General features: G+C 41.1%; 1 protein-coding gene across 8 annotated transcripts in view; it reads right to left on the bottom strand.

Moving 5' to 3' along the window:
- Nucleotides 1–26,037, bottom strand: part of Ppn (proteoglycan-like sulfated glycoprotein papilin) — an 83,101-nt gene that overhangs the window by 26,806 nt on the left and 30,258 nt on the right. For 7 of the 8 annotated variants that reach the window (XM_034321832.2, XM_034321831.2, XM_034321833.2 and 4 more), the window contains exon 2: nt 2,163–2,220. In XM_034321832.2, the coding sequence (XP_034177723.2) occupies nt 2,163–2,220 (58 nt within the window). Of the gene's footprint in view, nt 1–2,162; nt 2,221–23,377; nt 23,455–26,037 lie in introns of those variants that run through there. The other variant, XM_034321838.2, reaches the window with a different exon arrangement.

Genomic DNA, 26,037 nt, shown 5'->3' with positions numbered 1-26,037 from the left:
TTTTTTTCAATTTTTTTCTAACCCAATTCTAGACCATTTGCGAACTCGTGAATACCGTGCAGCAATTATAAGAATTATGTCATAGGATGCATTTAACTCAAGCAACGTTTACGCGTGTCGTACTGTATTAATACGACGATTGTTCAGCTGCTTCTGACATCAATGCACATACCTTACACAATTGCGGAGGTTTACGACTGCCCGCAAGGGGCAGTCTAATTTATGCTAATACGAGGTGATTATGCGTCGAACAAGTGCAACGTCCGCGACTTTGCGGTTTTACACGTCGTTGTCGGTATTGTTCACGCTTGTAAAGTGGTCAGAAATCGTCATTCAATAGTGTCTTCAAGGAGAAAATCACGAGAATCCAAGAATAGAATAACGAAGTAGATCTCGTTAGAAATAATGCAATGGTGGTTGTACATATTCAACATTCGGACGGCGGACCATGGAGAGAGCCCAAATTTTTATTCAATTTCAAGGGTTAATACGTAAGATAAGAGTTAGATGAACGAAATGAAAATTGGATAAGATCGAAGAGCAGCCATGTCTGGAATACCTTCGATCACGTATGTCCATACGATCGATCCCGCAGTCGATCAGCCGTGGTATTGGCTGCGACGCGTCGCGCGTCTGCCACGGCGAGATACGAAACGTAACCTGTTAACAGCGAAACATAATCCAATACACCGGGGGCAACGATCCGCAGGAGAAGCTTTCTGCGACCGATCGAATAACTCGACCGTGCCACCGCCTCTTCGCGACAAGATTAACATAATCTCGATGACGTTGAATTAAACTGGTCGTTCGTGTACACGCCAAGTCGAGGCAACTGTTGCCCTTCAAGGGAGCAGAGCGCGAAGACAGTGATTTCGGAAGCTGAATTCGATTCTCGCTAATTTCAATACAATTTGGAATAGTCGCAATCTTAAAATTAGAAAAAATTCAATCTAACAGTAAATCTAATTTCCAATTTAACCGTTGTTATTTCAATGTTGTAATGACCGTTTTATGTCGTTTGCGAAGGATAGAAAAAAGAAAAGGCTAAGAAAACGGTACACCACGAAACGACTCATAAAATCCTTTCGCGTTCACTTTACGAGGTGGACGCAACGCAGGAGAATGAAAGAAAGACTCTCGTAAAAGGAGTTCAATTACTTCATCCTTAATCCATGGTGCTTGATAAGCATGGAACTGAACTCCTCGTAAATCCTACGAGCGATGCTCCTTATCTATTTTTTTTTATGTGCATGGATCTCCCTTTGACATAATCAGATCATGGTAATGATAATGAACGTGATAATTAAATAGCTCTGCTTGTAACATAAATTTTTCAGATTTCTTTCTATAACTACCCCTGTCCACGTTAACAGTTTCTAATCGGCCGATTCGATGTTCATTTTCCAGTGGATTCGAAAGAATTACTCGACATCGAAGAAGAACAAGGATCCGTGGAGCGACGAGATTGGCGCGAGCATTTCCAAGATTTCTTCGCCTCCCTAACGGCCACTTAACTCAGATTAGCCACGCAGACTGGCTCGAGGGGATCGTTGATGATGGTAAAAAGACCGCAATAAGTCAGAGCTCGTCCTCTCACCCCGTTTCTCTGCTCCCGTCCTTCCGCGCTGATAATCTGGTTCCCGATACACAGATATCTCGTGTCGGTTTTTCACGTTTAACAGTCTCCGCCGTATCCCCGCGAACTTACAAACGTAATTTCCCCTGCGTCGATTAAAATATCGGCGCGCCTGACGGCCGCGTGACGGCTGCGAAACTGATGCGATTTCGAAATTCGAAATGGACGAGCGACGTGTTCCATCTGCGCTTCGATGTCCTGTCATCGGTGTCGTCGCGCGGCGAAATGTCCTTTCGAGGGATTGTAAATTGGCGTCGATCGTCGAAAAGGAATTTTGTGAAAAATTTCTGACCCATTTTTGAGAACCGTGATTATTAATTCAATATAAAAAATTTCATTCCATTTAAGATAGTTTGACCCAAGGCTGTGCACCTTTGATACTCGAGCAACCACTAATGGACTTATAAAATTTGAAGGAATGCAATTCGGAGTGTTCCGCCAAAGGCGTTATTTTAATTTTATGATCAAAATCGGCGGGCCACCTCGGGTTATAAATTTAATAACAATTCTTAAGTGAAATACTTACATGTTTCGCAAGGGTGTCGTGCACACATAGCCCTATTATAAATACGAGAAGCACCGACCTGTAACAGAGAACAATTAAATTAAATAATCTCTATCTAAATACAAGCTTAATATTAAAGTTAACAAACATCATGATGAAAGACGTGCTAGTGAATCCATCCATCCATCAATCAACCATCAAAGTGTAATACATTAACTACGAAGCGATAATAAGCAAAGTAATCGATCATTCAAGTACCTATCGAGACTACTAATTAACTCATTAGCAGTAGACGGGAACATATTCATTCATCTCTTTCATCGTCAGTAATTATTATCAATCAGCTTACAAACACTGTCAACAATTCCAAGAATATCTTTCTAAAAATATTTTATATTCCTATTGAAATATTTTCTAATATAAGTATGAAAATTTTTGCCAATTATCAGCAAATGAATTGAGCGTTGAAATCGCAAGTAAATGGCGAAGCGCCAGCCATCAAGAGCGTCGTTTCGCGCGATAAATCGAGCGGGAAGAACGTGGTCGAAGCTGGGGGAACACGGCAACATTGACCCAGACTTTGATTCTTGCGTCAACGTGCTCGTTACAGCATTGAAACAAGTTTCACCGCGAACTTGTCCCACAACTCGTTACGTCAGCTGTTAGACAGTTACATGTGTCGTTACGCGAATAAAACACTCCTCGTCTTTTTGCTCCAAGTCCGACTTTCTGTTATTACAACAAATTCCTCCGATCTCTCGATCTCTAAAAAAAAACCATTTTAAATATATGATATAAACAGAAACGTCGAAAGTAACAAAAAACAGACGGATGACGTCTTGAAAGAAGCGATGCCTGAAATCATGAATGAACGTGTTTTTGCGTTGCATCAAAGTTGTTGCGTAAGTTCTTTCAGTTGTTGGGCGTCATTCAACGATTTGGAACGTTGCCCAGCGAGCCATTCAGCTTTCGACCCCCTGCATCTAATATTCCTGTGAAAAATGACCGGCCATTGGTCGGGAACAATACCGGTCGCGGTGCGGTTCAAATGGTGTTCGAACAACGATCTCCTCCGGACGATATAAATTGCTAAAAAGCTTGCTCGTAAATCGTGTAAAGTGACTTCTTTCATTGAATTATTTTCAGTATCATACGGAGAGACTTCCTTGAAATTCTAATGTGATTTTAGTCGAAATGTCTGGGTCACGATGGTAATTAGTTTCAAGCGCGAGGTCCTCGAACGACATTGCTACATGACAGTGAACCGGCAGAAAAATACGGGGGCGTTAATTGGAATGCAGTTTTCAGAGGTCTAATTGCGTCCACGAAATCCCCGTGATATGTCTGTTCACGGTGGCAACCGGTTTCGTTGAAACGCAACGAAGGCTGGTTTATCGCGTTTCACCCTTCATGTCCTCGTGGGTGCGATAATTGGTCCCGGCTGAGTAATTTTAATTGGCTAGCGAACGTGAAATTGATGATAAGTGGAATTAAATGGGTCTACTGGGAAACGATACACGATTCTAGTGATTCCTAATACACATCTAATTATCGAATTATAAAATCTTTTGGAAAATTTTTTTTTCGTCTACGCTTTATTATGTCGACATTTTCAAATGCAACGTTTTCAGGGTGCATGTTGCACCGCGAATCGTTCGTATAGAATTGAATCTCGATAAACGAGTAGGAAAGTAGCGATGGGATCGCGGCCAAAGTGTATCCCAGAGTGGACAACGAGCTCATTAGTAGACCCGACGATACGCAGAATGCACCGAAAGTCAGAGAAAAGTGCAACCGGTGATATCTGATTGCAGTTGCGGAGACTGCACGTGGCTCTCGAGTAGATCTAGCATGCACAGTTCAGTCCAAAGTGCAACGATCCTAGTGACAGAAGAAAAATAAGAGATTTCTCTTTCTTCTCTTGCCGCGGACTTGGAATAATTTTCTTTGCTCAACGATTAACTCGTCATTTTTCACCCAACTACAGAATGCAGCTGTTCCACGGCGCGAACCTGGATATTACCGAGCAATCGAACAAGATCCTGGTGCATCCTGCTTGATGCACCACCTTTCCAACATACCCGTGTCCCGTACAATGGATAGGTGCGCCTTGTCGGCGGCCACGGTCAATTACGATCGTCTGAAAAACAAATGGCCACCATTTCGATAATTAACGACACGGTGATCGGCTCCTCGAGACGTTCCGTATCGCAACGATGAAATATTTCGCGACAATTATCGAGGCGAGGCACTTTGTAACGGTATCCCTTATTCCTTGCCCCTATTATCGTTCCTTCTACACTCCCATCAAGTTTTTACTTTCAAAGAATCCAGACCGGAGCCTCTTCGATCATTCGAAACTCGTTATTTCTTTGGTTCATTTTGAAAATCGGATATTTCCCCGGAGTTTCAAATGGAGATTTGATTTCAGCTTGTTAATCGTAGATACAGTTAACTCATCGATGATCTTGTTACAGGGTGGATCGGTAATCATTAACAGCTTAATTATTTTCAGAAATTAGAAAAATTCAACAGAAATTTTGTAATATTGCAATTGCGTTTTATCGCTCGATGACTTTATGCATCGCTTCTAAAGGTTTCCAAAGGAACCTTTGATCTGCTTGGATTTGAAGGTGTATGATTTTCGAGGTTCGATGCACACACGTACACGTGAGACGTAATTCGATCGTCTGACTGAGACGTGTAATTTTCACGATTGCACCAGGGAAGTTGATCCTTTTTTACCACGAGCTCCACCCTGTGCTTGATTAAGTGTAATTGCTGCAGACAATGCACCGCACGGTGTTAACAGGATGAAGGGTTACGTATCTGCTTCGATAAACACAGTGAGAGTTGCTTTGTAATTTATCCAACATTCTTGTGCAAACACTGTCAAACAGAAAAAAAAATTGCTACAATTTTTTAATTTCTGAATATTGTTAGTTTAACATTTCTCTTTTTCAAAACAATATTGGCAAACGCAGCAACCGCCGATTGCGATCAATCATTTCTCTGGTAATTTGCAATTTCCGGATCCACGAACGCTTTCAGACAAATTGGCCGGCAGTCATTTTTATAAAGTCGAATTTCCAGGGGACGGGAGTCGTTCAATACGTCACAGTTAATTCAAGCGATCCAAGGGTTTTTCGACGCGTCATAATACGAGAACGTCGACGATTTCTTAATGCTCGACTCCCTTAGAATTTGTCGGGAATATAAACGAGAAACGACCACTCTCGCGCTGGAAAATGGCTCGAGACGTGGCATTAGCTTCGAACTCTTAAATGGACAGACGGGAGCCCCGGCTACGTGGCAAGTTTAATATTTTATCAAGCGTTTTCTGGATGCCCGTGGTGCTCGGTTCGGTGTAAATATTAAATGCGCGTGCAATTTTTCTGTCGACGTTGATGAAACTCGCGACTGCTGTCTGGAAGGCTAATTAATAACTTCGAGAGGTATCATTCATAAATTAAAAGGATAAATAAGAATTCATTTCATTTCTTTCGGGAACACTTCAGGATCAATCTTATATTTCTTTCTCGATAATACCTTTCAAAAATTTCAGCTTGCAAAATCATCGACGTTCAACCGGTTATCAAAACAATTTCACGGTGCGAAAGGAATAAGGCCATCCTCCGAGGTAAGTTTGACCCGTGAAAATTTCAGATACCCGATTTCGTGTATCCTTATCTTTCCTAAAGTACGCGTAATCTCTTCATTACAAGGGTCGACTTTTGGTATCCCATTACAGGATTCGAGTCGAACCGGGCCCGCCACGATGATTGCTATCCTATTCGACGAAAAAGAGCGTAAACCTCGGCATTAGCCGGTTATCCGAACTGAGCATCTAGCCGCCAGGCCAATTCTTGGGAACGTGCCAACGTCGATGGCCAGAATCATAATGTCCCGTAAAATCGCGGTTAGAACTCTCTCGTTTAATCGTACTTGGCGAAAGTTCGAGTATCCCATTGGTATTTGCTTTGCAATTAAAGGTATACTTCGTTCGAACTTTTTATATCCTTCAGATCTTATACGGAGAACTACCCAAGTGTTACACTCATTTATTAATGAAACTTTGCCAGCTTGTAGAGCTCGTCGAGCTGAACACGTCTATACCCCGTTTTGTAGGCAGACGGCTAATTGTTTAAAAAATATTAATAATTAATTACATACACTGTAATTTTTATAGAATTGAAGTTATTCAAAATAGAATATAGAATTTTAGTTTAGAATTATATAGAATTTTAGTTATTCAGAAAGAGACAAATTATTATAAAAAAAAAAAAAAAAAAAAATAGGAACCTAGGATTTGAACCGAGGACCTTTAGATTGCGAGTCATGTGTTTAACCACGGAGCGGATCCATGACTCACAATCTGAAGGTCCTCGGTTCAAATCCTTGGTTCCCAACAATTTTTTTTTTTTTTTTTAATGACAATTTTTATGTAATAGTTATTCAAAAACAGACAAATTATCATTAAAAAAAAAAAAAATGTTGGGAACCAAGGATTTGAACCGTGGTTCTCTAGATTGCGAGTCGTATGTGTGAGTCTGTCATACTTCTCAATGTAAGTAGTAACTAACTTTAATTATTAATATCTTTCAAACAATTAGCCGTCTGCCTACAAAACGGGGTATAGGCATGTTCAGCTCGACGAGCTCTACAAGCTGGCAAAGTTTCATTAATAAGCGAGTGTAACACTTGGGTAGTTCCCCCTTTTTAGTACTAACAGTAGACTCTCATTATATTGCCGGGGAAGATCTTTCCTGAGACACGAGACAATATCATCCAATCCGAAAGCGTTTGTCTATGTAATTCTCTGATTTAACCGATTTGATATGAAAGTACGAGGCATGGAACAATGGTTACTGTTCGCCTAATATCGCCGCGATCTACACCAGCGTGACATCCTATTACGAAAATGAGCTCGCGAGGTGCATGCGTGCGGGTCTATCGATCCTAGTCGAATTCCGCAATTACTATTAATCCGAGCATCGTTGACCGGCATCCTCCGAGGAACAATAGCGTATCGAGCCGGTCGATGCGACTTAATACTCATCCCGTGATACAATCGCATTAGGAAATCAACAATATCTCTAACCACGCACCCATCGGGTCAGAGGATCGCGAATGGATTTGTTCTCCAAGCTTACTATCGAATATGTTCAAATCAAATCTGGCTTCGTTGTAAATGAATCCCTTGAGGTTGCTAATTGCTTCCGCTAAATAATCATTATATTGAAGATGAATTTATATTTGAAGAATTAATGCAACTGATGAATGTTTCATTGCGGTAAATACTTAAGGAATCATCAATCATCGATCTCAAGGCTCCTCGAGATGGAAAAATGGATTTTGAAGCAGGTTATAAATCAGATGGCAGACAAACTTGTCGCAAAATGGGACGTCATTATAATAAAGAAGAAGCAATTTATCAACAACACTTCTGCGACGACTAAGAGGCTATTCTCAACCCATTACAGTTTAAATGATGAGTTTCCAATTGTGACGAGTGACCAAAGGATCTTCGAAATGAACTGTATTCTTAATATTCTTAATTCCTTTTCAACTCCGTCAACTGAAAACTCAGGATCTTTCTTAGATATTACGGTACAAGCTTTGTAAACTTTCTTCTTCGAGTTTTCGTTGGTCAAAGAGACAGTGTTTCGACTTCAATCAACCCTTTAACCAGAAGAAGGATCAACAGCCGTCGTATCGGGACTGTCCACAATATTTTTACCGCGATAAAAAGAAGAAAGCTGGGAGCAGCCGGTGGAGGTTCATTGTTGTCTGCAAGACGAGACAAAGAAACCGATTCCAAGGGTTTTTTTACCGAAGGGATGAACGTGCCTCGTGCCTTCCTTTTCCAGCGTAACGCGTCGACTCTGTTCCTCCATTTCGTCCTCCTGTCACCCAATCCTACTCTGGCTGATGAAACTCTCCATTTCCATCCTTATTCCTGGCGCTCTTTGGAGAACCATCGAATCCGTCTGGTCTCGTCTGCTCTCCAGCAAGTATCTTTCCCGATTCATCAAAGATTCCTCGTGTTTGGCGAATATTCCGCAGCGAGGAAAATCGGGAACAATAGCGACGGCAGTAGTCATTATGAATATTACAATGGTCAGAGATGTCGCCGTTATTCGAACACGATAATTTTCAATTTTATTTGCATTTTTATTTATAACAAATCTTGTATATTATTTTCTGTTATCCATTGTTGGATTATTGATAATAATAACGCGTTAGCTGGAAACACTGCGTGTTTCAAAGTTATATTTTCAGACCAGATGTCATTGGACCCATAGGCCTGTGACTGTGACCTAAGGGCCTGGCTAATAGACTGAATGCAGTCCTGGTATCTTTGATTTTATAAGTGGGTAACAGACTTTCTGTCTTGTCCTTACAGGCTTTTCATCACTTCGAGTCAGATTTTCAAGCAGCGAAGACATCCTTCCGAGCCGAGTAATAAAACAGAGTGTGAAAGGAATTCACTGTATTTTGAATTTATTTAACTCATTTCCAATATCCATAATTTCAAGTGCCCAGTATTGCTAATTATGTGAGTGAAAGAATTCTTAATGATATAGATGATGGATTGGTATGGAAAGTGAAGTGCCTATCCACTTATGGATGACACGGTGGTGAATGTATCAAAGATGAAACGCACGGAGGGACGTTGGCTACTCCTGGTTGACTAGTTGCTGAAACCTGCATCCTTTCTTTTTTAAATAACCAACAGTGGCTCCCCGAGGACACGGGCAACTTCTAAGGTTTCAGCATCGTTGGAAAACCGGCTGAGAACTTTGACTTTGTGCCAAGACAGGGCGCTAAGTAATAAACTATCTTGCACCTGAAATTTCTGCCTTATTTTGAACAACATTCAATTTACCAAAAATAAAATTAATCGTTCAACAAAGCTTATCAAAGCTGTATAAAATAATATTCACAAAATGATAAAATTAATCTTTTTCATTTTATATTTCACAGAATTTGTCAATTTATCTATTGTGAGCTTTTTCAAGCAAAATTATCCAGGCAGTGTAATATCGGTTATTATAAAGTAAAAAGTAGCCTTGTATCTTTGATGAATGTTACATAGAATAAATTCAAATCAGTTCCGCGAAACGTTCATTACAGGTTACGAGCTTTTCCATTATACGAAATGCGTTCGGTACGAGGGCTTTGTAATACAGTAAAAAGAGGACACGCGGAATTGCGGCTAACATTATTCACCGGCTTCGAAAGCACGAGCAGTTTCGCGCTCGAATGCCGTAAAAACAAGTGTCCCGAGCACGCCACGTGAAAAGGAAGGAAGAACAAAGGGATGGCTCGCAAATTCTAGACTGGTCGTTGGTGAATAGCTCCGCAAGATATCGACGAACAGCCAGTTTTATATTCCAACCACCGTGAAATATTCTGTGTCTGATCGAAATATTAAAAAGGTATACGAAAATACCGCAAACTAGCGATTTTATAATAACCACCAAGAAAATCGTATTATTAAAATCATTCAATTACAATTTTTATAATTACATTCTTTCTTTGATATGATATCCTTTGAAATGGTCCACGAAAAATTGAACGAGAAACTTTGCAACTTTTGTTCCAAAACTCCAATAAATCCACTGCTTACATTCATTTTCGCTCTCATAATTTTCCCGCCATAACTCCCGTTTAATGCTCACTTTCTCACTCGAAGCTCGCCATCAGCATTTTTTTCGAGCTGCAATAAAACGCAGGAAATAGTATCAACATAAACGAGCCGGGAATAATAAAAAAACAGTGAAAGAAAATAAAAAAATTCCGGCTGTACATCAAATTCCTCGTGTGTCTTGCCAGCTATTATATCGCGTCGAGGAGAAAAAGGGAAAGGAAAAAGAATGATTAGTAGCGCTTTTCTATCAGAAGTAGACCGTCTACTAACGAAACTAGTCGGTAGTCTCTTTGTCTCTACAACGGGTTAATTGAGCGAAGCCGGGTTAGTAGAAGATGGAACAGGCTGTAGAACTTCGATCGACTTCCTTCGCTCCCTCTTCAAAATCTACAGCCGGCTTTGTTTTTTCGCTAGCCCTTTTGGAATTCCTTCGTCGCCGAGAAAGGGTCCCTAGGTTCGCCGCGCGGACCCCTCTATCGGTTCGAAGAATTTGCTACTCCTTCGAGAGGATCCTAAGGATACTTAAGGAACATTTGATTCTTCGTCAACCGAAGAAATTTATATTGTTATCGAATAAGAGATATTTAATCAGCTGTGATGTTACGTTAGATATCTATTTTCCAGCTTATCATTTTCTGTGACGGCTCGTGGAAACCGACGAGGTGGCATGATTAAGGATCTCCTTCAGAGAATTCTGTCATCGACAGTGTATCGACAATCCGGCAGAGTTGCATCTGCAAGCTGTCAGCTACAAGCCAACTGCCTCGAACGGTTCTGGTCAATTCTAATAAATTTTCCAGCGCTTGAATGTTGTCTACGTTTGCGTGCTGTGAAATATCGTAGCTGGAGATAGCGACGCCTCTTAATTGGTGGTCCTTGAAGTGGAACGATGCTTCTAAGAAAGGACCAATGGTTCCTTTCAACGACGGGTTCAATATCCTCGTCTGTGACGTAGAATTTTCAACTCAAACACACGTCACCCGTAAAATATGTCGTGTACAAATAATTGTAGTGATACAAGTCATTTGATTGACAACGCGTTAAGGGTTGAACATGTTCCCGGAAGAAACTCGTAAGTTGGGGATTGGAAGGTCCTCGCGTGGAACACGCAATGGTTCAACGTGAAACACGAAGGACGCGAAATTCCGCCATTTCGGAGGATGATGCGTAGCGAGCACGCGAGGAAATGCGGGGGAAGAGGTGATATCGCTTCAGCATCCGGGATGTTGCTATCTAAACGGACAGAAGCTGATATCGCATCCTACGCAACGCCTGGCGAATAACTACTCAATGAATCGACGATTTCGTTACGTTATTAAGCTTTCTACGCACGAATTACGAATTTCGAATATAATCGATCCGTTCAGCTGCTGGTGATCAAAATTTTGATACGCTTACAAATCGAAAATCTTTTATTCCATTTTGTCTTATTTTCATAAAGTATTCCGAAAAATTCGACAGGAAGAATGAAGGATTTCAATGTATGACCTACTTTTGATCGTTAACTCATTCACGTCGTGTTTATTCCATAAACGTCGAGGACGATGAACAGCTTCTATAATTGTCAGCCGAGGAACTGAGAACTGATAAAAATTGTAGATAAATTTCGACGTGTTTATTAATGTCAATGACGTCGTTTTCCAGATCTAATGTTATTACTTCGACATTTAATAATTAACACTTCGACAGCAGCGTGTTTGATGGAATCTACGCCGTTTATAATTTTATAAAATATGAAATTGTGTCGATTAAAAATTAACATGGAAACAATAAACACGTTTATTATTAATTGCTCCAATTATTTAATTACGAGCTCGTTAGAAAATCTCCTTCGGAGATTTGTCAGGAAAATTTTCTGACACGATTTCATTCGCATTTCGTTCACGCGGTGAAAAGCCGTAATTATAATTAAACCCGAGGCTCGTTTCGTCCGGCCATTAACATAATGACAACGGCATTAGTACGCGGACACCGTTGGACACCGTTTGAACAACCTTTAGCCTCGTGTCGTAGCCGTTGTTCCCGGTAAACAACGAATTACCGATGCACACCGATTCCCGATTTGTATTTGCAATTGCAAACCAACGTTCACCGTGGCAAATGAAATTGTTTCGCGATTTAATTAACGGGGCCGAACCGTTTTCGCGGCGTCGTGTTTTCCTGTCCCATTCATGGTCTCGCGCTTTGATTTCATCCATCCCGAGCCGTGTTTAACGCTTTGTATTCGAACGTGCGCTGCTTGTACCTACAACATTCGGCTCCTCGTTGATTGTCCGATTGTGAATCATGGATTCGATAAACGAATCTCAAGTTAATTTAAAAGAAAGCTTTACAGATGTCTTTGAATTGGAAAATTTCTGTCAACTGCAAATTCTGATATTCGCATATTTATCTATAGAATAAACGAGCGCAAATAGAAAGAGGTGTTAAAAGATCAATGAAAATAGGACGGGCTAATCGATGTCTTGTTGAATCATTAAATTACTAGAGAAAGTTAATGCGCAAACATTTCAATTTTTCGATGTGAATATAATTATACCGTGAATGAGATGTTGGTCTTCATTTTTTGTTATCGTTCAAGGTGATTTATCGATAGGTGCTTATTTGTGAAAAAGAGATCAGTTGGCAAAAATTCGTTCTTTCGTTTGTTCGCCGGTGCAATTACAGCAATTTACGAGGGACGTCGGTGTTTCAGGGACGCCGAAGACCACCCGCGCTAAACCGTACACCAGACGTGGAAGCGTCGACACGTGGGGCCCCGGGAATTTTTCATACTTGTTCGCGTAATGGCAATGAGAGATTTAGTGACGTAATCCTGCAAGACTCTCCTGGCTATTTTTGTCCACGACAGCAACAACACGTGGCGTGTATATGGTGAAATTTGGTGGGCCGTTTCAACGCGAAATCCTGCTCGCACTTTTTGCCCCAATATTCTAGCTCGCGCTCACGAGCTGACGAAAGAGGTTTTTGCAATCCCGCACGCGAATCCGCGATTCACGTTAAATCGTTGTCGCTCGCGTGTCCCGGCTTGGATTGCTCCAGCGGCTTTTTCGCAATCTTTCTTACTCACCGCCCGCGGTTTGCTTTCTTATTCAAACTGTTTGCTCCTCAATTGGGTTTCCTTTTTCCTCTCCTATCCCTTCAGCCTTTTTAGTTCTTTTAGTAATGCAAGATTTATTAAAAAAAAATTCAGCTAATTTAAAATATTTAATTTTTAAGAAAAATTCAAGTGCAGCCTTCAATCAACCGTGTCCTAATTTCTTGACGAACTTTCATTTTTCAATTACAAGTATACCTACGAGTACACGATTGATCGCAAATGTTTACTCGTCCCACTTTTTTTTAATTATTCGATACTTTAAAACAAGAGGTACTGTCAGTTAAATACGAAATTTTATATTTGAACAAAATTTCGTAACATTTTACACATCTTTTTTCAGTTTAAACAAATTCGCTATACGCTACGAGATACCGTGTGATGTACTCCTAGGTACATTTATATTTGGCGTTTTAACACGACTTGATAGCGGGTTGAATGAATTATTGATGACACTGCGGTGGATGTGATCAGCGTGTGTTGCATACGGCTCGTGTGCGTTATGTCATCTCTTTTAATGCATGCAGATGGCCGAAGAGCTACATACGTCATATCGCCGACTTAACTATGACTGAAATTCACTGGATCGGATGATGAAATCGTTCGATGAAGAATTTTTGATAAAAGAAAAGAAACTTGTAGAATATTTTTGGGGAATGTCATGATATAGCATAATTGAATAGCGCACACTCAGAGACACTGAATAATGAAAGTTCAAATATTGTAGAGAACAGCAGACATAGGTGTGCGGAGGTGTAGTGTCGTAAGGTTCAGGAATTCAATAAGCTGAATGGAAACAGCATAAAACTTTTACGATACGGCTGCCGAAAAATATTGGCCAGAGTAATGCAAGCACATTCTGTTTTATGTGTGCCATTTCTTTGCCAAACATGAACATTTCATTACACAAATACCAATACCTCTCTGTTTGTTTAGTTAGCCAATATTGCATTGTTCAATCAAATACGTAATTTACAAGTTGTTTCGCTATTTACTTCGAATTGCTTTCTCGATACTGGTAACCGGGTGTTTGCGAACGATATTGCAAAAATTCGCACCGAGTATCGTTAATTGTTTATTTACACAACTTTTACATCGACACGAGAGAGTTTGGATATTTGGAGAAACTGTTTCCAATCGTTATCGTTAGTATAAGAAACGAGTCATCAATTTAATATAAATACCTCGATTTTTATATTAATCGATTTAACAATTTTTTTTACGTCAATCTAGAGTTTATTAAACATTCGAAAGGGATCGAGGCGATTTTTGATCGAACACTCGTTCGATACTCGCTTCGATTACTCGGCCTCGAGAACAAGGCAACGTGCACGTACGTTTGGAATTAGTTACAGTCCGGATTAGGTCTGGTGGGCGTTTCAATCAGTCACCAAGCGTTTCAATGACAACATTAGCAAAGGCAAGTAACCGAGACACAATAGTTTCCGCTGTGAATATAATCTCGAGACAACACCCCTGAAGAGAATTGAAAAATTTCAAACAATGATAAATTTTAATCCAACATCGAGTACCAGCTAATTCTAATAAAAATGATTAGAATGTAACTGATTAAATCTACCAAGAAACAATTTCTCAATTAAACCATGAATTAAAACCGCAACGTTTAAACATCTTCCTCTATCATCGTATACTCCGAAAGATAAGAACTATGCGTCTCGCGAAATCCCACGTTTTTCGTTCAGAAGAAACTACGTCAATTTCCCCGAACGTGTGAGTAAGAAAAATAACCGGGTACGCTATTCGCAGAATAGGAGATCGGGAAAGGAAGAAAAACGAGGAAGAGCCGATAAATAGACACGATGTGCACGCAATCAGTGGCTGACTACGAGCTTCCGGTTTCCCGTGTCTCCGGCTGGTACTTTTAGAACACCCGATAAACAATCCCCCATAATAGATCTCGCGGTCCGGGCAGAGCCGGTAGATAGACTTTTGATCCCTTAATGGTATGCTGATGGAGTGACGCTCTGCTAACTCCGTCTACCAGCGGATTGCATCGTTCACCCCACTTTTTCCTCTCCTTTTTTCACCCTCGGCCGTACCCGTTCAACCGGACTAATGACACGTGGCACGCGCCATGGAAAACGTACCACGGTAGAACACGTCGGAATTTCCGAGTTTAACGACGTTTAAAGAGGGTTGCTCCGTCGATTTACGAGGATCGAGAATTCGTGTTTGGACGACCAGCCAGAAACACGATCCATTTCTCTGAGAGCGCGCTTTACGAGATTCCACAGATGGATAGAGTGTCTTGATTACGGAATCGAGTGGAAATTGTACATTTTATGAAGTTCCAGGTAGTGTTTGGAGAGGGTTATTTAAAGCATTGTTCGTTGGGTTGATCGATGATGCTGATGGACACAACATATTCGTGGGAAAGGTTGATCGATTAAAATTAAATCGAACTATAACCGTGTGTCTTTATGCAAAATATGTTACTAAATTACAGAATGTAATATAATAATATCTTGCCTATTCCTAAAAGCAAAGTACCGAAGTGTTTAAAAGTCAAATATACGGAAACGTTTCCTCGTTTCAATATTGCCCAACGTCCTGTCGAACCTCGCCCAAAACCGTTCGAAAACGTGCTCGATCGTCAAATAACGGGGGAATTATTAAATTTCAAGAGGTTTAACTCGTGAAACTGATGTCACCCCGGAAAGGCAGCCAAAGGGAATCGAAAGCTGAACAGAACTAGCGCGGAATTTCCTCGGGATGACGACAGTTCGCGACGCTTGCGTCAGGTCTGTTGTTTAAACAGCAGCCTACCGAAGACATTAGCCAATGGAGCTGAGAGCAAAGAGGAATTGAAAAAAAAAAGATTCGGTAATCAAAACGTTCGCTACTTCCGGGCTTTTACTGGCCCGTAGCAACGAGCAGCGTTATTTCTGGCACCCACGAATAAAGGCTCTTCCCGAACGCATTACTTCCAGCCTCGAAATACGACTTTGAAGAAAAAAAAGTGAGGATGCAGTTAAAAGTTCCTTCTGGAGGAGAAGATGGTCCCGTTGATGGGCAACGTTTGGGAAACGGGTTGTCTTGATAAAAGAAAGAGAATCCTTCAGGGAATACTTGGAAATTCTTGGAAAATTAGAAACGAAATTCATTTTTTCTAATTTTTATAAAAGTAGCTATCTGGTTTCTAATGAATACAAATTTAATCCTAAAGCACCTGCTCCAACAAATTAAAAGAAATATACAGCAATTTACTTGTCCTGATAATTTAATGTAAATTATTTAAATTAAGTAACTTTGCTGAATATTAAAATTTCGAAACAGGTAGGAAAGTCTAAAAAGAGAAGGGAGTTACTTGATAAGGTATGTCAGTCGTATCATTTCCATGAAAGCAGCAGTGTAAAAGTGAGTCCCTGAAGGATCCACCGGTGAACATCACTCGGGATGCATCTTCAGGAACGTTGCACTAGATGCGAGTGCACGTTAAGTGGATTTTAAGAACGATACTTCAGGATCTAGTAGAAATGCTTGCTAGCCATATCTGTAATAGGGACAAATGTATGCGTGTGCTCTGCTCTTCAGCGCCCATACAAACCTCGAATTCGAAAAATGTCTTCTTGTATATACAGCATTGAAACGTTTGCTGTAAACTATAAGGAAGATAGTTTCCCTGGAATCTCTCGAGAAACTTGATAAGCTCAATACAGCTTGATTGAATGGATTTTGTTATAGAAAGTTTAGGCCAACAATAATATTTTGAAGTGTCCGACAATATTGTCGAATTAATATTCTGAGATCAAAATTTATCTTCCATTATATATTATAATTTGCAAAATATTATTTTAGTATCAATATTCTTCAAAATTTCAATCTCAATTCTGAACCATCTCTAATTGATTAGCATCTAACGTTCATCTGTTCACATTCGTGTGATGTGCTGCATTAGTAATTACGCATAATGCATCATCGATTATACGCTATACCTATCGATCAGATATATTCAATGGATTATTCGAGACAGCGTCTTGTGGATATCTGTGAACAGCAGATCCTGGAGTATCATCATGAATTAATGAATACATCAATTATTCAGTGGTCCGTCGACAAGATACGAGTCAAATGTTAATTAAACGTCCTTATCACCAGACTGCAAGCTTCGTATCAATTAACATAATTGACATCTCTCACCGCATTTTAATTTGTTACCATTATTTGCCTTTCAAAGCTGTCACTTTCAATTGAGTTGACCCAGATTGAAGATTCGAGACGCAAAGAATAAATCTTATTCATTTTATTACTTAATTTCCCTTGGCTATCTAATTAGGTTAAGGTTAATTTACATAGCTGTTTAAACTTTTCTATCAGAATCTAATTTTCATCTTTACTGATACCATTCATCGAGAAGAAGGAAGTGAATTCATGTCCAAGGTTAATTTAATTGGAAAGAGTAAAGAGACGATGAAGCAAGGAAAAGTAATGATCAAAAGTCATGAAAATTTCACGATGAACTCCGTCGAATGAGACATCTCGTATCAAGCATGCATCTCTACATCCAGCTAAGTCGAGAGGAAAGTGGCGCTTGAAATTTCAGTGTTATCAAGGCCCGCGAATGCCGCTCAAGTAAGACTCCTATCTTTCGGAGGAACGTCAACAGCACTTTAGGGGTTATCCACTCTTTTTTCCCTCTTACTTAATCTACGCGTCTCTCCTCCCTTTCCCTACTTACCTAGAGAATCAAGAGAACACTCTTTCTCTTGAACCCTCAACTCGAGTGCACTCCACCCACGGGGTTATCTTTCACTCTCCATAAGGATTTACACGTGTTGGACACGTTTCACAGGTTCACCTGTTCTTACTTTCGAAGACACTCTTGTTCGTACTAAATAACGACTACTTAATCCACTGAATTTCTTTAACTAAAATTAACGAAAATTACTCTGCTTTGCAAAAACTAAGCTTAACGAGCAAGACCCGAAAGCCGAATGTTTATTTCACGAAATAAGAAGGTGTTGCACGTAAGACGGTGTAAAACAAGAAGAACGTTGTACCGGCGTGGCAGGATCACGCGATACACTTAACCCCGTCCCTTTCTTTTGCACGATAAAGAACGGTCCACGGGGACCTTCCAGGGAGAGGATTCCAAAGGACGTTCCCGGAAGAACGAGGCTCCGTGAGAAACGGGGAAGAAACAAGCAGCTCGTTCGGAAGCTTTTTAAGCTCCGAAAAAGTATGAGCCCAGTCGACCGCGTGAGAAACGAGGCACGCTTGTTTCGGTATTAACATACGCGTACCGAATTCCCCGAGGACCATAACTTCCTAAGGGAATAAAATATCGTCCTGCTCAAGAGCAGTATTTCTCTAACATCGCCCACTGGGATCGGTCTTCGTGGTCGATAAAATTTTTCGGGGCTGTGCAAGTGAACGACTGCAGCTGCTACGGAGCCTTTCAATTTCTCGAGTATCAATAACAAAAAAATAAAAAAATGCATCAAGATCGTAATTGTCTAAATACTCTCTGCTTCGCGTCAACTCGACGCTCAGTTTGCGCGAAGCGAATCCGAGTACTGACAATAAAACAATGAATGAACAAAGTACGAGCTCGTTTGTCCTAGCGTTTCATTCACACGTCGATTACGCCGTAAAACATCATCGAAAACCGGAACTTCACGGTTGAGCCGATGATTTTCCGGCCACTCCGTCGCGAGGCGTGCGATCCTCGTCGCTCGTCAATTCGAACGAATAAAATTTTCATCTGCATCGTTGCGTTTCCACTCTACCCTCTTCTTCTGTCATCTTTTTTTTTTTTTTTTTTTAACTGGTTCCTGTTTCGAACAAAACGGACGCGACTCGTTTACGGGCGTCATACGAGCCGGTAGTTCCCATTGCAATTGAAGGGCGGTCAAAGCCACACACGCGCGCACACGCGCGTATCGTTTATTATTCCATCGCGGCGGAAATTCAATTCGAGATCGTTCTTGACCACAGTTCGCGGCTAATTATTACGTGAAACTCAATGAACCCAATTTCGCGAACGTTCGCGTAATATGCGAATTTATGCAAGAATATCATTCGGAGAGGATTGACCTCGAGCGGGTATCGTTCGAAAGATTACAAGTGAAAAATGCACGTTGAAATTTTATTCCGCGATATCATGTTTCGGAGAAATGTTTGGAAACGAGGTAAAACATTGAGAATTTGCAGTGCTAAGTTCAAGAGCAAACTCTGATATCATCGAGCTTTTTTTAACTTTAACAACGTGCGAACAAGTAGATGAATCATGGTGTATGGTTGCAGAATCGGGAGAACGATTAGTGATTCTTGGATCTGGAGTTTGCCTGTTTTATGTGTTATTGTTTGAACAAAATTATTGTTCAGGATAAACAACTCATATGCAGAGGGTAAAAAAGAATGTCGTAGTGAAAATAAAATTATGTTGATTTTAAATTATTTCGAGCAAGGAAGATTCTATAATAAGATCTACTTCCCTGATTAAAGGGAATCCGTGAAAAATTCGATTCAACCGTACCGATAAATATGAGAGATATATTTCCCACTTTTTCCTGGAACATATTCAAGGCAGCAGTTGGTGCCGAATTTTTAATCAGCTACACGTTGGAATATTAATTTCACCTTTTCTTTCTCGCGCTGATGCAGCCGCTGATTTCTCGAGGAAATATACGAGGCCGGTCAACAAAGCCTTGACGAGAGCTTTGAGAAAGGATTTATAGAAGCCCACCAGAAGGGACTCGGTCGATGAAATGTTTGACAATAATCGTCACGCGGCATCTTTAAACGATATTATCTACTTTATTCTTCCATTTCTACCTGTTCACGGGCTCACCTCGGCCAACGTTTCTGATTAAAGCTCGCGATACCGTAACTGTTCATTCTCCACGAAGATCTACGAAGAAGGTTGCCCCTTGTAAAGTAAAACGGCAATGTCACTTGATATCTTTGTATGTTCGTTTAAAAATTTCCAAAGAGTAAACGAAGAAAATTTGAATAATAAATTTTGAATCGTTATTTCAAGCTATCACTCGATTAATCTTCATAATTCTGATGATATTTATATTTATCTATAGACAAGTGTAGCCTTGCTGAAACTTCCTCTGAACCAGCGATTCTGAATCAAGTCGAGCACTCGGGAATCAACGTTAATTAGATTCACGTGTCAGCGGTGAGACATCGTCTTCGGACTACTGCAACATTCTAACTTACAGGACACGTTTCCGCGGGAACGGCTCGTCCCCGGTTTCCTAGCGGCCCTCGAGGGATGCCGAGGGACGACGAGAGAGGAAAGACAACGATGGCATCTCGAGCGTTCACGAGGATTATCTCCTCGACGAGGATCCTCTCTCGCGTCTCGTTCCTTCTTTCTGATCTTCGGCTGATTGCGGCGGAAGCTCGGAAAAATTAGTCGGATTGTTTGAAACGATGGCTCTCATCCTCTTATAAAGGATTTGTCCTACTTTGTGCATCTTAAACCGGCTGCCTTGTAACGATACGCGCCTATCTTCTCGGCAAACTTTTGTCCTTTTCCTTTTTTTCTTTGCGGCTTTTTAATAAATGGAAGTGGCGAAAGTTGAGTCAACGAGGATGAATTAAATAAAAAAATAAAAATTTAACTTATTATTGTGTTTCGCAACCTCGACAAACCGCAGAATGCTATTCCTCGATACATTAATTAATCACAATTTCAGCGTAACAGTAATGAAACCACGTGTAACCGCAAGTGGAATAAACCACTCAACTAGAATTTCATTACCCGACCCGGCCAATGAAGGAATTTATTTCCTCGCCGTTTCCGATTATGATTCATTATCTTCTTGACCCTGGTACGGTATAAACCGCAGGAAATTAGACGGATTGTTTCCAACGACACTCTCTGTATCCTCTTAAAGGATTTCTCTTCGTTTCTTTTACATCTCGTCCGGCGACGCACGCGTGCTGAGATTACATTGCACATTCGCTTCGAGCCGAGTACTAAGTATTTCCTGATTGCCTCTTTAAATTTATTACACCTTCGAGTAGTGTTACTTACAACGAGGACGGTGATAATCGAGTTTGAGCCGAAGATAATTATCTAACGTCGAGCAATTAGACTTTCAGACACGGTATAACATTATCCCATTACCATGTTAATAAACCTATAAACTATCATTTATTTATGGATTCTATTTCAAAAGGTATTTGAAAAAAAAAAAAATTCCATTCTCTTCACCGAAGGACCTACTTTCCCTCTAATTATATTAGTATTAATTCCTGAGCAAGATTGAAGAGGGATTTCCCTGTGAAGTGATTATGTTCAAACGCGGATCTTTTTTTTCTCGCGCTATTTCCGACGATCACAGCAACCCTTTGTACCGTGTTTATCGCGAACAAGGGCTCGATCTGGTGGCGTGGTCGAAGGAAATTTATGAGAAACACCGTTCCTCCTTGCTGCCGAGCAATTTGCTGTAATCGCGGTGTGGTACGCGTTCGTGGGAGCCTTGTGTCGGACAACGAACAGTAAACATCGATTGGACTTTGCAGGATCGTTTGAGAAAAAATGTGATTGCATCGATGAGAGAGGATTAAAAATGAACGGAAGAGAAAAGAGGGCGGAGGTAACATGAAAGCGTGGAAAATTCATTGAATTATTAATAACCGAAGACGATATCAAAAAGCGTGAATAGAAATTACAACATTGAAATCTTCCAGGGAGAATCTTATAATTCCCGAAATGGGAGAGAAGAGGAATGATGTACTATGAAGCGAAGTCGGTAGGAAAACGAGGCAAGGCGCCGATGGTAGGAAAGAAGCCAGCCAGAAATTCCGGGGAGAAAAGGAGTAAGAAACAAAGAAAAAAGAGGGACAATAGAGTGGGAGGGAAGAAGAGGACCTCTTTAAAAAGCGGGCAGAAGAGAACGCGTTGGACCGCGCGAGCCAGTGCTGAGAGGACGAAGACCGGTCGCTGGTACACGAAGAGCAGGCAGCAACACACAAGAGGAGACAGAAAAATCAAGCAACAAAGAGCAACACACGCCGCCAGTGCTGAATATTGCATTCGCGTTCTCTCGCTGGGTCGTTTTCGTCGTCGTCGACGTCGACGCTGCCGTGTATGAATGCTGCAAACCTGCCTATCTCTCTCTCCCTATCTCTCTCTCTCTTCGTGAAGTCCGCAGTCTTATTTGCTCGGCTACAATATGCAAGCGTGCACGCGGCCGCCTACGAATGCTTATGCATTTTTATGGGAACGGAAACAACGAAAGAATCGACTTTCGACGACGTTATTCGCGTCGGGGATTCCTGAAACCTTCGACGCTTCGCTCGAGGCGGATCGTTGCGCGGAGAATTCGAACCACGGGGATGTTGGAGGGTGGTTCCGTACGGGGGTTGCATTGTTGCGCGATATTAATGTTACGGTGGAGAGAAAGAGACTTTGTTTCCGATCTTTTCATATGGGGATGAATCGGAGGGAAATAATGAATTTTTTTTTTAATGGCAGTTTCAATGATTTCTAGAGACTGATGGTGATTGTCGTAAATTCTATACGATTTTTTTTTCTTTTAATTGCAATGTGTAATAATATAAAATGGTAAAATTTTAATGAGTCGTCTTTAAAATATTGAACTTTTTGTTGTATACTCTGAACAAAAATACAAATTGCTTTTGATTGAGTATTTTAAATCTTCCGCGGCAGGAAGACGGAAAAAAGAAAGTATCTTCAAAGAAAAGCGTCGGAGATTGAATGAAATGGTTGAAAAGTCAGAAGCTTTACAGACGCAATTAGTTTAATCGCTCTTCTTTTGTCTACCGTATCGATTTTCTCTTTGAGATTTACCAGCGAAGAAGAGAACAAGCATTCTAAAGCTGTAATCTTTGACAGGAAAAGAAAAAGGTACACAGAGAATCGTAAAGAAATGACATTTCACCTTCGCGTCGGTGCAGTTAGGATCGAGCGAAACAAATAAGACGAGGAACGGGCAAAGGGAATGAGAAAAGAGCGAAAAAAAAACAAAGAGGAAGATTCACGAAGGGGTGGTTCGAAAGGATCTCTCGAACTGTAATTAATTGCACTGCTGGTATCGAGATAATAGTTACTAATTAACTCGACCGAGGATGCTGTAACCGATCGATTCGAGACCTCGGAGGAAGAGTAGAATTGCGATCGTGAAACGGAAAGGTTCTTGTAAAACTCGATAAGTTTCGAATTGGAACCGTGTCCTCGATGGCAATTTTCTTCGATACTCCATGAAACGTCGATGTCGATACCTGACTAAAATGAACAACCTATCCTATCAGAACCTTTTCCACAAATTCCTTTTCCAATAAAAGATTCTTATCTTTTCCATAATCATATTTCTGAAAAATTTAATCTTAAACGTTTGATACCTACCACTTATTTGCAAAATTTTAGAGAGCTATACCTACAACCTTCTGATACCAAGTATCAAAAATTGCAACTAATTATGTCGCCAATTAATCCAGCAGCAGATTCATGTGGATTCCTGACAAATAAAGAGCACTCACGACTTTCTACCGACTGATTCGAGGCAGTTTTTTCTACAAAGGCGTTGAAATTCCGTCCGAGGCTCGACTGTTGGCTCTTTAAAAGCGACGATAAAGTGACGGGGGGAGGCGGCGTTTGTCGCTGGCCCTTTTTAGAGGGCATCCCTTTAAGCGTCGAATCGCAGGAAAACGAAAGACGGGACTTACCTGAAACAGATAAAAGGAATGTATACGTTAGAGGGTGGCGGTTTTAATTGGGACGACGTCATTTATTGCGAGACACCGGGTCCCGGAGATTCTACGCTCTTTTGTGGCCCGTTAAAAGGGCCGAGAACCTTTTCAGGCCTCGTCGCGATAAATGACGATCGCTCTGGAGTCGAGACTCCATCGCGACACCGGAAACGGACCCTCTCCTCCTTCGATTCGTCGAAATAATGCAACGGGCGTTCGCGGTTTCGCTTATGCTACTCCCTCGGGCACGGAAATCGAATTGAAGGGATTCGATGATGATTGAAGGCGGTTTGCGATCGATTGTCGCATTGAAAAGCCATCGTGGAAATTTACTTGAATAGACATTGATTGTGACTCCTTTTTCAACGAATACCTGGTAAATTGGTATTATAATTGATCACAATGGATGCAGATGAAAAGTTTTGTTAAGTATACAGTGGGTGATAAAATTATCATAATTTTCAAAACAGTTATGATTTTTTTAAATTAATGACAAAATGTACAACGTTTCATAGGACGCTTTAACGTCGTTTAAATTATTTTTTCAATCTCTCTATAATTTTCCACGGTGTTCGGCTTACATAATCAGCGCTAATAGCACGATCTATGGTCGGCCGTAGATCAACAGGATCGATAGAACCAGACCGTGTCTACGGTGGCATTCGAAAGGTTCACGAAAACGTGAGGCACGTGTGCAACGTCCTCGGCTCTCGACGAAGCGGCTTCGATTTTTTGTCAGGGTCCGTGTAACCAAGATTTATCTCGCTACCTCTGCCGGTACGATGTGGCAATTTCAACGGACACCATCTTTCCCCTTTTCGATTAATTAAAACGCCATCTCTTCCCGTTTCGATTAATTAAAACCCGCTCGAAAAACCCACCGTCATGCTGCTTCTCCGGGCAACATTTTACGGGACCATTTTTTTGCGCTCCTATCGATTACTTCGTCACTTCGGGCAGATTTTTTTTTTTTCGACCCTCAGAATGATACCGCATTTTTTCCCCCTGCTTTGTTGACCCTTCAAAGTGGTATCGTAACAATTCAGGATGAAAGGATACTTTAAACTAACACGATTAAATAAATGGACTAATTCTGAAGAACTGTTTGCAAGGATCGGAGAGAGGTTCATCCTCCCCGGTGTCCGAGGTCACCGTAATTCCTCGTTGCGCAATGGAGGGACATGGTCGCGGACGAGCGCCATGCTGTCTGCAGCAACGAGACTGCGAGGCGGCCACGCGATGCACTTGTTGCAACAATGTGCCCCACCGGTTTATCCGCCGCCAGCTAAGTGCAGCCGAGTGATTCATGTCGGCCGCCTATGTGCAAAACCAGCCTGCCTCCGCCTGCACACACTACGGGCCGTCTTTAGCGAGCGGCTGCACGCGTTCGCGTCTGTGTGCGGGAGGTTATGCATACGCGTTACGCGCGTGCATCAGCGCCTGGACCGTAGCGGAGAGGAGATCGTGAGAATGTTTCCTCGAGCGGTATGCGCTTGGTAAGAAGCGTGCGAGCGGTGTTTCGCCGATCGAGGATACTTGTCGAGCGAGTCAGCGATTAATCTGTGGGAATCTTTAGCTACGTTCGAGGGATGATCTATCGACGAAGAGGAATCGATCGATTGAGAATGGTTTAAGATAATGAAAATTTTTTATCCTTATCATTTTTATAAATTTCAGTGAAAAGCATGAAAAATTACACAAAATCGTGTAAAGTATTGCTATTGCAAAGAAGAATAGAGGAAATGGTATGAGCATTTAAAGATGCATGTGCAATGATAATTTTACGTTATAATGCTTTCAAATGTAATTTATGTGGTGTAACGGTACAAGGTTCTGTACTCCTAGAAATATTTTCATCATCGATAACCTTTCTCCTTTCTATGGAGCATCAGTAAAAATTTGAAGCAAAGAGTAACTCGAGTAAATTGCACGTTAAATATTCGGAAATTTGGCAAATTAATTAACTTGAAATCTCATCTGAAGTACCAGTGAAGGTAACAGATACTTACTGTTAGTCGACGCATGCAAAACGCGACATAAAATCAGATCCAGTTTCGGTTCACCCGCTTCTTGCCGCTTCGTCGAGACGAGAAATTCCGCGCAAACAATCGCGACAATATACCCGCTGCACACAGCTCGACGATCCACTTGCATAGGATCGCTGCAGCTACGATTACGTGCACCGAGCTGTTTATAGGTACAGTGAACTTTTCATAACCCACGTAACCCTTCCTTTTCGCGTCACCCATCTTGCTTGCTGTCAGAAACACGTGGAACGATCTGCCTTCTCCATTATGATCCCGTACGCATCCTTCGGGATAGTGCTCTTCCTTGTTCCTCAAACTTTTCTTTGTAGGTACTTAAATTTCTTATGGGTTCCTCCTTTCTCATCCCTATCGTCTTCCTTTTCTTCAGATTTTAAGTTTGTTGGAGAACCGAGCTTAATAACT

Source organism: Osmia lignaria, chromosome 12, assembly GCF_051020975.1.
Source record: "Osmia lignaria lignaria isolate PbOS001 chromosome 12, iyOsmLign1, whole genome shotgun sequence".
NCBI classification, from domain to species: domain Eukaryota; kingdom Metazoa; phylum Arthropoda; class Insecta; order Hymenoptera; family Megachilidae; genus Osmia; species Osmia lignaria.
This window is presented reverse-complemented; position numbering and strand designations above follow the sequence as displayed.